The sequence below is a fragment of the Poromitra crassiceps genome, assembly GCF_964638095.1.
Source record: "Poromitra crassiceps genome assembly, chromosome: 6".
NCBI classification, from domain to species: Eukaryota; Metazoa; Chordata; class Actinopteri; order Beryciformes; family Melamphaidae; genus Poromitra; species Poromitra crassiceps.
The window spans coordinates 2,378,777-2,391,276 of NC_139627.1; the positions used below are offsets into that span (position 1 = coordinate 2,378,777).

Consider the following 12,500-nt stretch of genomic DNA (forward strand, 5'->3'; position numbering starts at 1 on the left):
TGCGTGCTGAACAATGCCAGTGAACATAAACAGCAATGCCAGAGCAAGAGAAGGTGGCAGGAGGACGGCTGAGAACATGTGGACTACAGAGAGGAGGAGAACATGTGGACTACAGAGAGGAGGAGAACATGTGGACTACAGAGAGGAGGAGAACATGTGGACTACAGAGAGGAGGAGAACATGTGGACTACAGAGAGGAGAACATGTGGACTACAGAGAGGAGAACATGTGGACTACAGAGAGGAGGAGAACATGTGGACTACAGAGAGGAGGAGAACATGTGGACTACAGAGAGGAGGAGAACATGTGGACTACAGAGAGGAGAACATGTGGACTACAGAGAGGAGAACATGTGGACTACAGAGAGGAGAACATGTGGACTACAGAGAGGAGAACATGTGGACTACAGAGAGGAGGAGAACATGTGGACTACAGAGAGGAGGAGAACATGTGGACTACAGAGAGGAGGAGAACATGTGGACTACAGAGAGGAGGAGGACATACATCTCACTATACAGCCAGTGACTTGCTTTCTTGGCCTTGTGTGCATGACTGCAGCCTTGTACAGTATTTATGTGTTTGAGTAAATGTAAATGTTAGCAGAGGCAATCTCTCACTGTCACTACAGTCACACCTGCCAGGCATCATGCACAGTAAGTCACTACAGTCACACCAGTCAGGCATCATAAGTCACTACAGTCACACCAGTCAGGCATCATAAGTCACTACAGTCACACCAGCCAGGTATCATGAGTCACTACAGTCACACCAGTCAGGCATCATAAGTCACTACAGTCACACCAGCCAGGTATCATGAGTCACTACAGTCACACCAGTCAGGCATCATAAGTCACTACAGTCACACCAGTCAGGCATCATAAGTCACTACAGTCACACCAGTCAGGCATCATAAGTCACTACAGTCACACCAGTCAGGCATCATAAGTCACTACAGTCACACCAGTCAGGCATCATGAGTCACTACAGTCACACCAGTCAGGCATCATAAGTCACTACAGTCACACCAGCCAGGTATCATGAGTCACTACAGTCACACCAGTCAGGTATCATGAGTCACTACAGTCGCACCAGTCAGGCATCATAAGTCACTACAGTCACACCAGTCAGGCATCATAAGTCACTACAGTCACACCATCCAGGCATCATAAGTCACTACAGTCACACCAGTCAGGCATCATAAGTCACTACAGTCACACCAGTCAGGTATCATAAGTCACTACAGTCACACCAGCCAGGCATCATGCACAGTAAGTCACTACAGTCACACCAGGCAGGCATCATGCACAGTAAGTCACTACAGTCACACCAGTCAGGCATCATAAGTCACTACAGTCACACCAGTCAGGCATCATAAGTCACTACAGTCACACCAGTCAGGCATCATGCACAGTAAGTCACTACAGTCACAGCAGCCAGGCATCATAAGTCACTACAGTCACACCAGCCAGGCATCATAAGTCACTACAGTCACACCAGCCAGGCATCATAAGTCACTACAGTCACACCAGTCAGGCATCATAAGTCACTACAGTCACACCAGCCAGGCATCATGCACAGTAAGTCACTACAGTCACACCAGTCAGGCATCATAAGTCACTACAGTCACACCAGCCAGGCATCATGCACAGTAAGTCACTACAGGCACAGCAGCCAGGCATCATGCACAGTAAGTCACTACAGTCACAGCAGCCAGGCATCATAAGTCACTACAGTCACAGCAGTAAGTCACAGGCTCAGGTTGCATAACACATCTGTCTCTCTTCTTCATTCCCTCTTCCCTCGCAAACAAACCAACACACACACACACACACCCGCGTGCGCGTACACACACACACACATGCGCGCACACACACACACACGCAATCACAAATCATTAAGCTGCACAGTCATGCTGCATTGTAGGGGTCTAATGCTGTTGAAGGATTGTACTGACGTTACATAAGAGCAAGCTCGAGGCTTAATTCGCCTTTTTCACAGCAGCCATTTTGTGTCTAAAGGAAGTAACACAGGTGCAACCAAAACATTAACGAGGGCCCCGGCACTGGCACACCTAAATGGATTGGAAGTTGGAAACCCTCATTAATGTTGTGTTTGCCTTGCACCTGTTACTTCCTGCCTTTTAGACACAAAATGGCTGTGGTGAAAAAGGCCCATTACGGTGCAGCGTGGGTAGGAGGAGGCATGGACACTGTTACCGATCACGAGTGTCATGGAATGTCAGAAGTCATCTGGTCAGATGGAGCGAGCGTAAACACCGGATAACCCAGGAAGAACTCAAACAGCTGTGTGTCTTCCTCCACCCACAGTGAAGATCTATCTTCAAAGTCTATCCACAACGGACTGAATTCAAAGGAGTAGTTGTTGCCTTTCCTGCGAGACAGTCAGCTAGTGTGATTTCCTGGAGTCACTGAACACACAGAGTACTCAGTGTTGTCCGTACAGCGAGTCGTGTGCAGACAAGTACCAGGCTTCCAATGTGCTGCTGCTGTATTTTGCTCTGATATATGTGTGGAGCTGCTGACGCTGCACCAAAACACATCATGGCTGGGTTACAGTAACAGTGCTGCTGACTGATGCTACTGCATAACAGTGCAGGGCAGGCTCAAAGGAAAAGCCCCCTCCATCCTAGAGTCATACTTTGTAGATTTGATTTGAGATGAATCCTAAACATAATAGCATGTACATCTTAAAAAATATATGAATACAAATACAAATGAATTACAAATTAATGTGATCATATTCATGTCTTCTCGTTCTCAAGGTTCCTAAATGTTTGATCAACTCTAAGAATCAACACCTGAGCCCGGGTGCACTGGGCTTCAGAAGACCTTCAGACCATTCAGTCCTCACTGATACACCTTTTCTTCTGTTTGTTTAATGTAGTTTGTGTTGTTACTTATTTTCCCTTAGTTTTAGTCAGTAAATTGACTAAACCCTCTGCACACGTTCTGGTGCTGGCACGGTTGTATAAGCACAGTTGTTAGTGGCATATTAACTGTTGCATAAGACGTCTTAATGTCAGTGAGGTATGGGACATAATGTCTCAATCCTGCAGGGACATAATCCTCCCTTCTCCTCCCTCCCCCTTTCACAAATTACCTCCCATACCCCCCCCCCCCCCCCATTTATCTGCTACCTCATTATTCCCAGCCTGGGAATAATGAGGTTTGTTGGCCACCACACCTGTTCTCTGACCTACCTAAATCCTTTTCATGTGACCTGTATTTCCAACCCTAAACCCGAGCCTAAAAGCCGCCACATAGATTGGACTGCCTACTAGTGGACACTCTATGTATAACAGTGTGTGTGTGTGACTGTCTGGGCCTGTTAGTTTATCACCATGCGGCTGGCTGACAGTGAGTTGAATCATTTGCACATTATGCTTGTTGTGAGTTCAATGATCAGTGCATCCATTATTACACCTGGAGCTTCATTGCCCTCGCAGGAAGGAACTGGTTTTGAACCTCAGTCAGCAGGCATCCTTCTTCTCGCCCCCCAGTCATCATCCAACCATCACTCATCTTCTCAAGCTCAGCTTCTTTCTTTCTTTCTGTGGTCGAGCTCTGTGGGTTTGAGACGTCTACTTATGTAAGAAGTTAAGTTGCAAATGACTTTTGAGTTGAGATAACAAACAGCATGACGCATCATCAGCACGTTGTCGGTAGTAACCTCAGTCAAAAGCTAGGGAGGTGCAGGAACAGCATGTGTGCCTCACACAGAGCACGGGAGTAGCATCACCTTATGGCCTCTTTGCATGGAGACATCCTACGCCTCTTCTACAGCCGGATGTTGGAGCACAGAGGTTCTCAGGATGAGTCAACCTTCTACATACATGTGGTTCTCCTACAGAACGTGGGAACAGACAGATGGAGACGTGCAGCTGAGCCCGCGTGTGGGCTGCCTCTGTGAGGGACTTGAGTAGTGAAAATTAGAATTCTTCACAATGAGAGAGAGAGGGCGGGACTTAAAGAAGAGAATGAGAGAGAGAGAGAGAGAGGGGGGGGGGACTTAAAGAAGAGAATGAGAGAAAGAGAGAGAGAGAGAGAGAGAGAGAGAGAGAGAAAGGGGGACTTAAAGAAGAGAATGAGAGAGAGAGAGAGAGAGAGAGAGAGAGAGAGAGAGGGGGGACTTAAAGAAGAGAATGAGAGAGAGAGCGAGAGAGAGAGAGAGAGAGGGGGACTTAAAGAAGAGAATGAGAGAGAGAGAGAGAGAGAGAGAGAGAGAGAGAGAGAGAGAGAAAGAGGGCGGGACTTAAAGGAGGGAGAGACCCACGATTGGGTGGCCGAGGCCAGAGGGCAAAGCCGAGGTTTACATAAGCTGTATAGCTTCATCATCATCACCATCATCATCACATGGCTCCCAGGCTTCTGTCTGTCTGCCCCCTGCTGAGCCAACATGACTCCACAGCATGCTGGGATGCTCACAACCTTCCTAATAACAAGCATGCCACTAACACCTTCAGTGTGCAGCATCAATTATCATACAACCTGCAGTGTGCAGCATCAATTATCATACAACCTGCAGTGTGCAGCATCAATTATCATACAACCTGCAGTGTGCAGCATCAATTATCATACAACCTGCAGTGTGCAGCATCAATTATCATACAACCTGCAGTGTGCAGCATCAATTATCATACAACCTGCAGTGTGCAGCATCAATTATCATACAACCTGCAGTGTGCAGCATCAATTATCATACAACCTGCAGGGTGCAGCATCAATTATCATACAACCTGCAGTGTGCAGCATCAATTATCATACAACCTGCAGTGTGCAGCATCAATTATCATACAACCTGCAGTGTGCAGCATCAATTATCATACAACCTGCAGTGTGCAGCATCAATTATCATACAACCTGCAGGGTGCAGCATCAATTATCATACAACCTGCAGGGTGCAGCATCAATTATCATACAACCTGCAGTGTGCAGCATCAATTATCATACAACCTGCAGGGTGCAGCATCAATTATCATACAACCTGCAGGGTGCAGCATCAATTATCATACAACCTGCAGTGTGCAGCATCAATTATCATACAACCTGCAGGGTGCAGCATCAATTATCATACAACTTCCAATATTTTTTGGCATATCTATACCTGGTACGCATAAAAGTATTCTATTCTGTGAGGAACTGTGCTGGTCAGATTTAAATAAATGCCTTTTTTAGGCCTACTAGGCTGATAGCCTAACTATTAATGCTATAGGCAACTAATAACAGCAACTACTGCTATTACTACTACCTCCACTACTACTACTACTAGTAGAGAACTAGTAGAACTATCTGGTGATTAACAAACAGGAAAGTGTATAGCGATCTGTGCAGTACAGTTGTGTTTGTGTAGCTGGATGTATCCATGGCAATGAGATAAACATATCCGTGTGTTCCACTATTAATAGCGACTACTATAACTATAGTAATACATTTTCTGATATTTTAGCACTTTAGCTAATTTTAGGCTTTGAATATTGCATGAATGAACTTAAACTCCTTTCTGGGTAATTCTGCAAAAAAAACAAAAATAATTACAGACGTTTATTTATGCAAACACACAGCACTCTCCAGCTATTGAGACAGTCTATATTGGAGGTTTTGAAACATCGGCTGAAGAGACTGTGAAGCAGAGAGCGGTTTCCCAGCTCCATGCAGAGACAGACTGAATGACAGAATCCAGTCTGTCGGGCTGCGTGACAGAGGGACACAGACGCCTCCAGGGCAACTGAAGCAGGAGTGACAGAGTGACAGACAGACTGTACACAAGCCGAGTCTAGAGGGAGACCCAGCTGTCTGATGGAGGAGTGACTGACAGACAGACTGTACACAAGCCGAGTCTAGAGGGAGACCCAGCTGTCTGATGGGGAGGATGTGTTTGTTTTCAAAAAGATCTCAAGAGGTCTGTGTCTCTGTGTCTCTGTGTTCCTGTGTCTCTGTGTTCCTGTGTCTCTGTGTCTCTGTGTCTCTGTGTGAATTTCCCATGTTTAAAACAGTTTTGTTGGCACAAAGGCCCGTGCCCAGCCAGAAAACTAGAGACTATATGAAGCTCCACCTCACGTTAGTCGGCTGTGCAATGGAGTGGGGCAAGGAGGAACGAATTCCACCCAAACCTAGTCCGCAAAAATAAATAAAAATAAAATAATAATAATAATAATAACAATAATTAGGGGTGCACCGATCGATCTGCACGCAATCTGTATCGGCCGATTTGGACCTCAAATATGTGATCTGCTGTTTCCGATATTCCTTTAATTTTGCCGATCGCATAGCCGATCATGCTGCACGTGAGAAACATGAGGCAGCCCATTTTCATGTCTTCAATGTCTATCGTTTAACTTTCATATTGTGCTCTAACGTTTATATCATTGTGTTGCAAAGCACACGCTTTGCTTTCATCAGTGTACTCACCTCCATGCACACACCGCACCAGACTGTCAACACACCTCTTGCGTCTTTGAATCACACAAATCAGCTGGTGATTAGAGCAGACTCAGCAGAGAAAAGTTATCTCCAGTCCTCCCGCCTACCGAGGCATTTGCATGCTGTTAAATCCGTGTGTATTAAAGTCCCAGATTAACGTGGTAGTCGGGGTAGTGCACGCGCACACACAGACACTTTCCACGCAAGCATTGATGTTCCCGCGGGCACTTTGAAGGAAGCGAAAGTGTGCTGCTATGTGGATGTGCGCTCCATTCAGACGGATGCGCTAATTAATGCCACTACTCAGATGGAGTTTAGCTCGTGTGTAGCTTGTGATTCTGTTGTTTCTCCCGTCATGTAACCCTGTCACCATTATGTAGATCGCACTCATAGTGCTGCTAATTATAACACTGTAACTCGGCCTCGATGGGCGGGTCGTTTTGATGTTCGTTCGATGCGGATCCCAATGTATGACGGTTATTGTGCATAACCCCGGTTCTATGAGTGGGAGCTCTTTGGCTTTAGTCATGGTTCAAGACTGGTGTTTAAGAGTAACTGACTTACAGTTTACCTAATTATCATTTATATATTATTAGTTGTTAATTATCACTATAATTGGCCTATATAACAGCAAGCTTGGTTACTGACCTGTTTGTATATTTTATTGCCTCCTTTTTCCAGACCACACACAATCCTACTATTCCTGTCATAATGCTGTAAAAAGCCTATACTGCTGTACTGTACTGAAGAGAACTGACAACTAAACGGTTGAACTCCCATCTGTCTCATGTTGGCAGTTTCCTTTAGCCTACAAAATATAAAATAAATATATATATATATATCGGTGATCGGTAATCGGTAATCGGTGATCGGTCGATGATCGGTTGGGCAGATATTTCTCATAGGTGATCGGCAATCGGTGATCGGTGGCAAAAAACGTGATCGGTGCACCCCTAACAATAATCAATCCAAATTGATGAACATCCCTAGCACAAACCATACAAAACAGAGGTGACATGAGTCAGACTCAGCTTATGGAGCCCAGTGGGAGAGTGCAGTGTGTGCCGAGGAGGACAGGACATACACCTGTAACACAGTTACACAACCACAGCTGGTTAGCTTGGCAGAGGTTAGCGCTGGAGGTGGGCCTGGGGACAGTCACTATCCCTCCACCCCCACCTCTCTCTGTCTGATCGTCACCACCTCCCTCCCTCCCTACTCATTTCATGCACATCTCCTCTATCATTTGATGTTTGATGATGTGGTACAAAATGTATTAACGTTACAGTACCTTCTTGTTTCCCTGATAACACAGACAATTCATTAATAACACTCTCTGTGTGTGTTTTCGCCCTCTGCTGGTCTGAGAAGTGTACTGGTGATGATACACGCACTGTACACTCTACTGTGTGTTTCATGGTGCTGCTGACATTAAGAGTTGAGAATGGTTTGACCCCCGTATTTTAGAACGTTTGATTGATTTGATGACTGTTCTCAAATTCTAACTATAAATCAAACCAGGTCTGAGGGTTAGAACTGAGTCAAAGATTGTCATCTGATATGCTAGGCTGAAGCCATCGAGAAACCCTAAATCTGATGTCAGAACGAAGTTTCACTAATGCCCAATGGATTTAACACCTCATAGTTTGTACTATGGCTGAAGGAAATGTAAGTTACAATTAGGCTACTTTAACCTGAAGTAAGTAAATTATATGGACCGACTGCCGGCCCGTAAACACACTGCAAAAAATGTCAATGTCTCAGTACAGAATTATTATGATTAGAATCATCCGAAAGAGCAGAACACTCAAGTGAGTCTAACAGCATTTTGCAGATTAGTGAAGTTTCATTTCTTCAGGTTTACTGCTACACTATTTGTTATCAGGATCAGGATCAGGATCAACTTGATTTTCCCCGAAGGGAAATTTGTCTTTCAGTCATACACATAGATAAGAAGAAGAACAAGTGTGACATACAGAGACGACAGGTCTACACGTTTTACGAGGGGGGAGATGCACCTGACAGAAGAGTGCGTGATTGTATTGCACTGCCCGCCAAAATAGATTGCACTATATGAATAATAATAATAAAAAAACATGCGCAAAGGAAAAAGATAAAACGAGCTATATAAGATAACTACGAAACTACTGTGGAAAAGTAGCTTACAAATTAAAAACAAGTACTGTAGCCTGGGAATAAAAATCCCGGTATCTATTTTTGTTGGCAGAACTGAATGACTTGAATGAGTAATTCATGTGAACTTGGGGGATTTCAGCAACCATACATGTACATGTAGGCCTACCTGCAGGCGACCTGTGGAGGTTGACTGGGCTTGTACATGTACATGTAGGCCTACCTGGTAGGCTACCTGTGGGAGTTGACTGGGCTACCTGTGGGAGTTGACTGGGCTTGTTCTGCATAATTTCACGACACTTATGGCTTCTATCATGAAAATGTGAGTGATGATCTGAGAAGCTTGAGCTCAAACTGAGCTTGTAATGATGATACTCAGGGACGGTGATACCGATCAGTTTTATTGATGATACTCAGGGACGGTGATACTGATCAGTTTTATTGACGAGGCAAGGCCCATGTAAGAGTTTGACAGATAGAATAGCCTACCACAAAAATGTCCATCTCAGCAATTCATTTAGTCTGATATTGAGTCTTAAAATCTTAATTTTTGCAGAAATTATGCCATTGAAGTGCCATAATTACTATCATTTTCAGTGCAATTTAACTTGTTGATAAAGTTTCTAGAAACAAGAGTCACTCCAATGCTATCAAGAAAAATTTATTTATTTATTTATGATTTATTTAAACAAGTTGATTTGCAATGGGGGGGCGGAAGAACTTCTGACTGGGATATTTTGTCAATTATAAAACAAAATAAGTTTCTTAATATGTATTTATTATATTGTTTATTTATTATAGTGTCTTGTTTTGTTGGTCAGCGGAGACAGACAACTCTCAGAGGGTGCTGGACAATGACTGTGCCCAGCAGCTGAAGCTGAGAGAGAGACAGCGCTTTTTTGAAGAGGTCTTCCAGCACGATGTGGATGTCTACCTCTCCTCTGCTCACCTGCAAATCGACTCCAGGAAACGTGAGTGACTCTAGTCTAACACCCCCGTACATGTTCACGCAGAGCTGCCAGTTCTCCATCAAGTCTGCTCATCTGAAGACATGAACGTGTCAAGCTGGAGTCCAGTGAGTGAGAAGTGGGTGTGCACACAAGCTCTTCTTGCTGATGGGCAAAAATCTCTTTGTAGGTTTCAGATCCCACTTTATTTCAATGTCCGTTTGACGCTGTAGATTAACAAACCATTTAGGCTCAAAATACGTTCATGGCATCAGTTGAATTGTTACATTTTTTAATAAATAATATAACCGTAACTCAGAAGAGGGCAGCAAAAATCTGATTTGGTCGAAATAAAGCAAAGCATCGCTGTCGGGCGGAAACCATGTACAGTCTATCCAAAACATTCACATTTTAACATAGTGTCATAGTAATAACAACATTAATAGCCAGTAATATAACATCTTCCGCTGGTCCAAAGTAGCTGAAACTTTCACAGGTTACTTTGGGGTCCCCACTAAATCCATTTATGAAATAAAACAAAAATGGCCAAATTTGGAGATATAAGGTTTTCCGCCTGACAGCGACGAAAGGCAACATTTGAATGCATATGGCTTTTTTGAAGTGAATCACAAATAGTGGTACTGCACTGTGTGTATTTATGCTTGATTATAATATGCTCTACTGCACATGCAGCCCCTATGGGTAGCATCTCGTCTATGGAGGTGAACGTGGACATGCTGGAGCAGATGGACCTGATGGACATCTCAGACCAAGAGGCCCTGGACGTCTTCCTCAACTCGGGCTCGGGAGCGGACGAGGGAGCGCTGGCCTCCCCGCAGCCAGGTACACTGAGTTCACCCCCCCGCCTCATAACATCTCCATCTGGCCAACGTTCTATGCGCTGCTATAAATATGTCAACAAGAGACAGCTGTGATAAACTGTGCCTGGTAGTGCTTACATTTTAAGACGGAGGTGAAGACAGAACTTCAGGTGAACTGTTCTTCCAAATCCATACAGGGGCTAATGTGCAGAGCTGAGACTGTCAGTGTTTACCTTTCTGTGCATAGACTACATTTAGCAGATGAAGAGGAGAGGGAAGGGAATGTTCCCTATCTTTGCTGTATGTGTGCATAATTAACAATTAAGTAGCTTAAAATATACCATATTTGAAACCAAACCAGATTTTATATTAAAAATATATATATATTGGTAAAAAATAATGATTGAAACCACATACTGTACTTGTGATTTCTGTATTTTACTTCCTTTATATTCCTGTGTTGTGTCAAGGATGCACAGGTTCATGACAATGACTTTAGTGAGTAGCTACGAGAAGTTATGCATTCATACATGGAAACAGGTTTGCACACACACACACACACGCACACACACATACACACACGCGCAGACACACACACATACATATACTTGAAGGAAGTCAGTGAGTTCATGCATTTGAGCAATCTGTCACCTGTAGGCCTACTGTATTCACCTGTAGGCCTACTGTATTCACCTGTAGGCCTACTACTGTATTCACCTGTAGGCCTACTGTATTCCTGACAATGGGAGTAAAGTCAAGCCCACCATTACTGTATGTAGCAGGTGTACCAGTGCCTCCCACTGAGCAATAATAGACGTCTTTAAACCTCATTTCCACCTCGCCTCTCTGCTTTAGCCCTGATATTGACCCACGATTAGAGCAGGATTTTGGGTCTACGTTGAGCCGAGTTTTAGCCCCTGTTTGAAAGACTTCAATAGATAGTTAAAAATGCATCAAGCCTGTAAATGTTTAAAGTGCTTGAAAGAGAGGAGAGAGGGACACAGGAGGAGAGATACCTGAGAAAGTGAAACTGTGAAGGGTGTGGAAGGAGGAACACAATGGAACAGAACAGTTAATCTCAGGGAGGAACATTGGATAGAAAAAAGCGAGTGATTGACAGTGTTTTGGCCATTCATCAGTAGATGTTCAGGTTCTCTCTTGTGTATTGATCATATTGATACAGCCTAAGACAGAATCTCTTGTGTATTGATCATATTGATACAGTGTATTGATCATATTGATACAGTGTATTGATCATATTGATACAGCCTAAGACAGAATCTCTTGTGTATTGATCATATTGATACAGCCTAAGACAGAATAGGAGTGGACACGCACTAATTGCTTCCTTCTACTCTCTCACTCTTGACAGAGGGAGAAGACGAGGACGAAGACGAGGAGGACGAGGAGGATGCAGAGGTGGTCTACCGGGACCGCGTGCCTTTGAAGCGGCAAAGCGAAGAGCACCCGGGGTCAAAGTCTCGCATGTCCTCCACTTCCTCGGGTTCCACCGACACAAGCGGGGGCGGAGCCGACACACCCGTGATCCAATCGGACGACGAGGAAGTCCACGCCGACACACTGCTGCTCACCTCTGTTCCCCAGGCCAGGGACGAAGAGACGGAGGAAGAGGAGGACGAGGAGGAGAGACGCCGCGCAGCGTCATCCTCCTCCTCATAAAGACTGTTACTCTGCGTCGAAGTAGCCGGAGGAAGGAGCCGTCTCTCTCTCGGGCTCTCCGTTCCTATTCCTTTCCCTCAGAGGAGACCCTTGCATGGTTGACCAAGTTGTGGTTTGCAGTGTCTTAATGCCTCTTGTGATTATTTTAGTCGTTAGTACTAAAAACCCTGCAAACATGTTGTAAGCACTAACTGTCTGTTCCTCTTTTGGTCACTTTTCAACTTTGTATGTTTGTCTGTTTGAACCACCTGTGCGTCTGTGTCTCACGTCTCTTTACAGGCAGTAAAGCAGTATAGCTGCATAATAAATGACTCATCTCACTTACATGCACTCACAGGCAGTGGGTTAAGGTGGAGCGACTGGATTTTCCACCTGGCTTTCTGTTATTGCCTCGGGGAACCAGCTTCTCTACCTGCCCATGTTGTTGTATCTTTGAAAAACACAAGTGTCAGGCGGCCATGTTGGAGAGCGGTGTAGCT

At 44.7% G+C, this 12,500-nt stretch overlaps 1 protein-coding gene across 1 annotated transcript in view; it reads left to right on the forward strand.

The window, feature by feature from the left end:
* Positions 1 to 12,500, forward strand: part of LOC310778066 (uncharacterized protein) — a 20,530-nt gene that overhangs the window by 6,124 nt on the left and 1,906 nt on the right. The window contains exons 2-4 of the mRNA XM_083638386.1: positions 9,395 to 9,544; positions 10,214 to 10,363; positions 11,714 to 12,500. The exon at positions 11,714 to 12,500 is cut by the window's right edge and continues 1,906 nt beyond it. Of these exons, the coding sequence (XP_083494512.1) occupies positions 9,395 to 9,544; positions 10,214 to 10,363; positions 11,714 to 12,021 (608 nt within the window). The 3' untranslated portion in view covers positions 12,022 to 12,500. The remainder of the gene's footprint in view (positions 1 to 9,394; positions 9,545 to 10,213; positions 10,364 to 11,713) is intronic.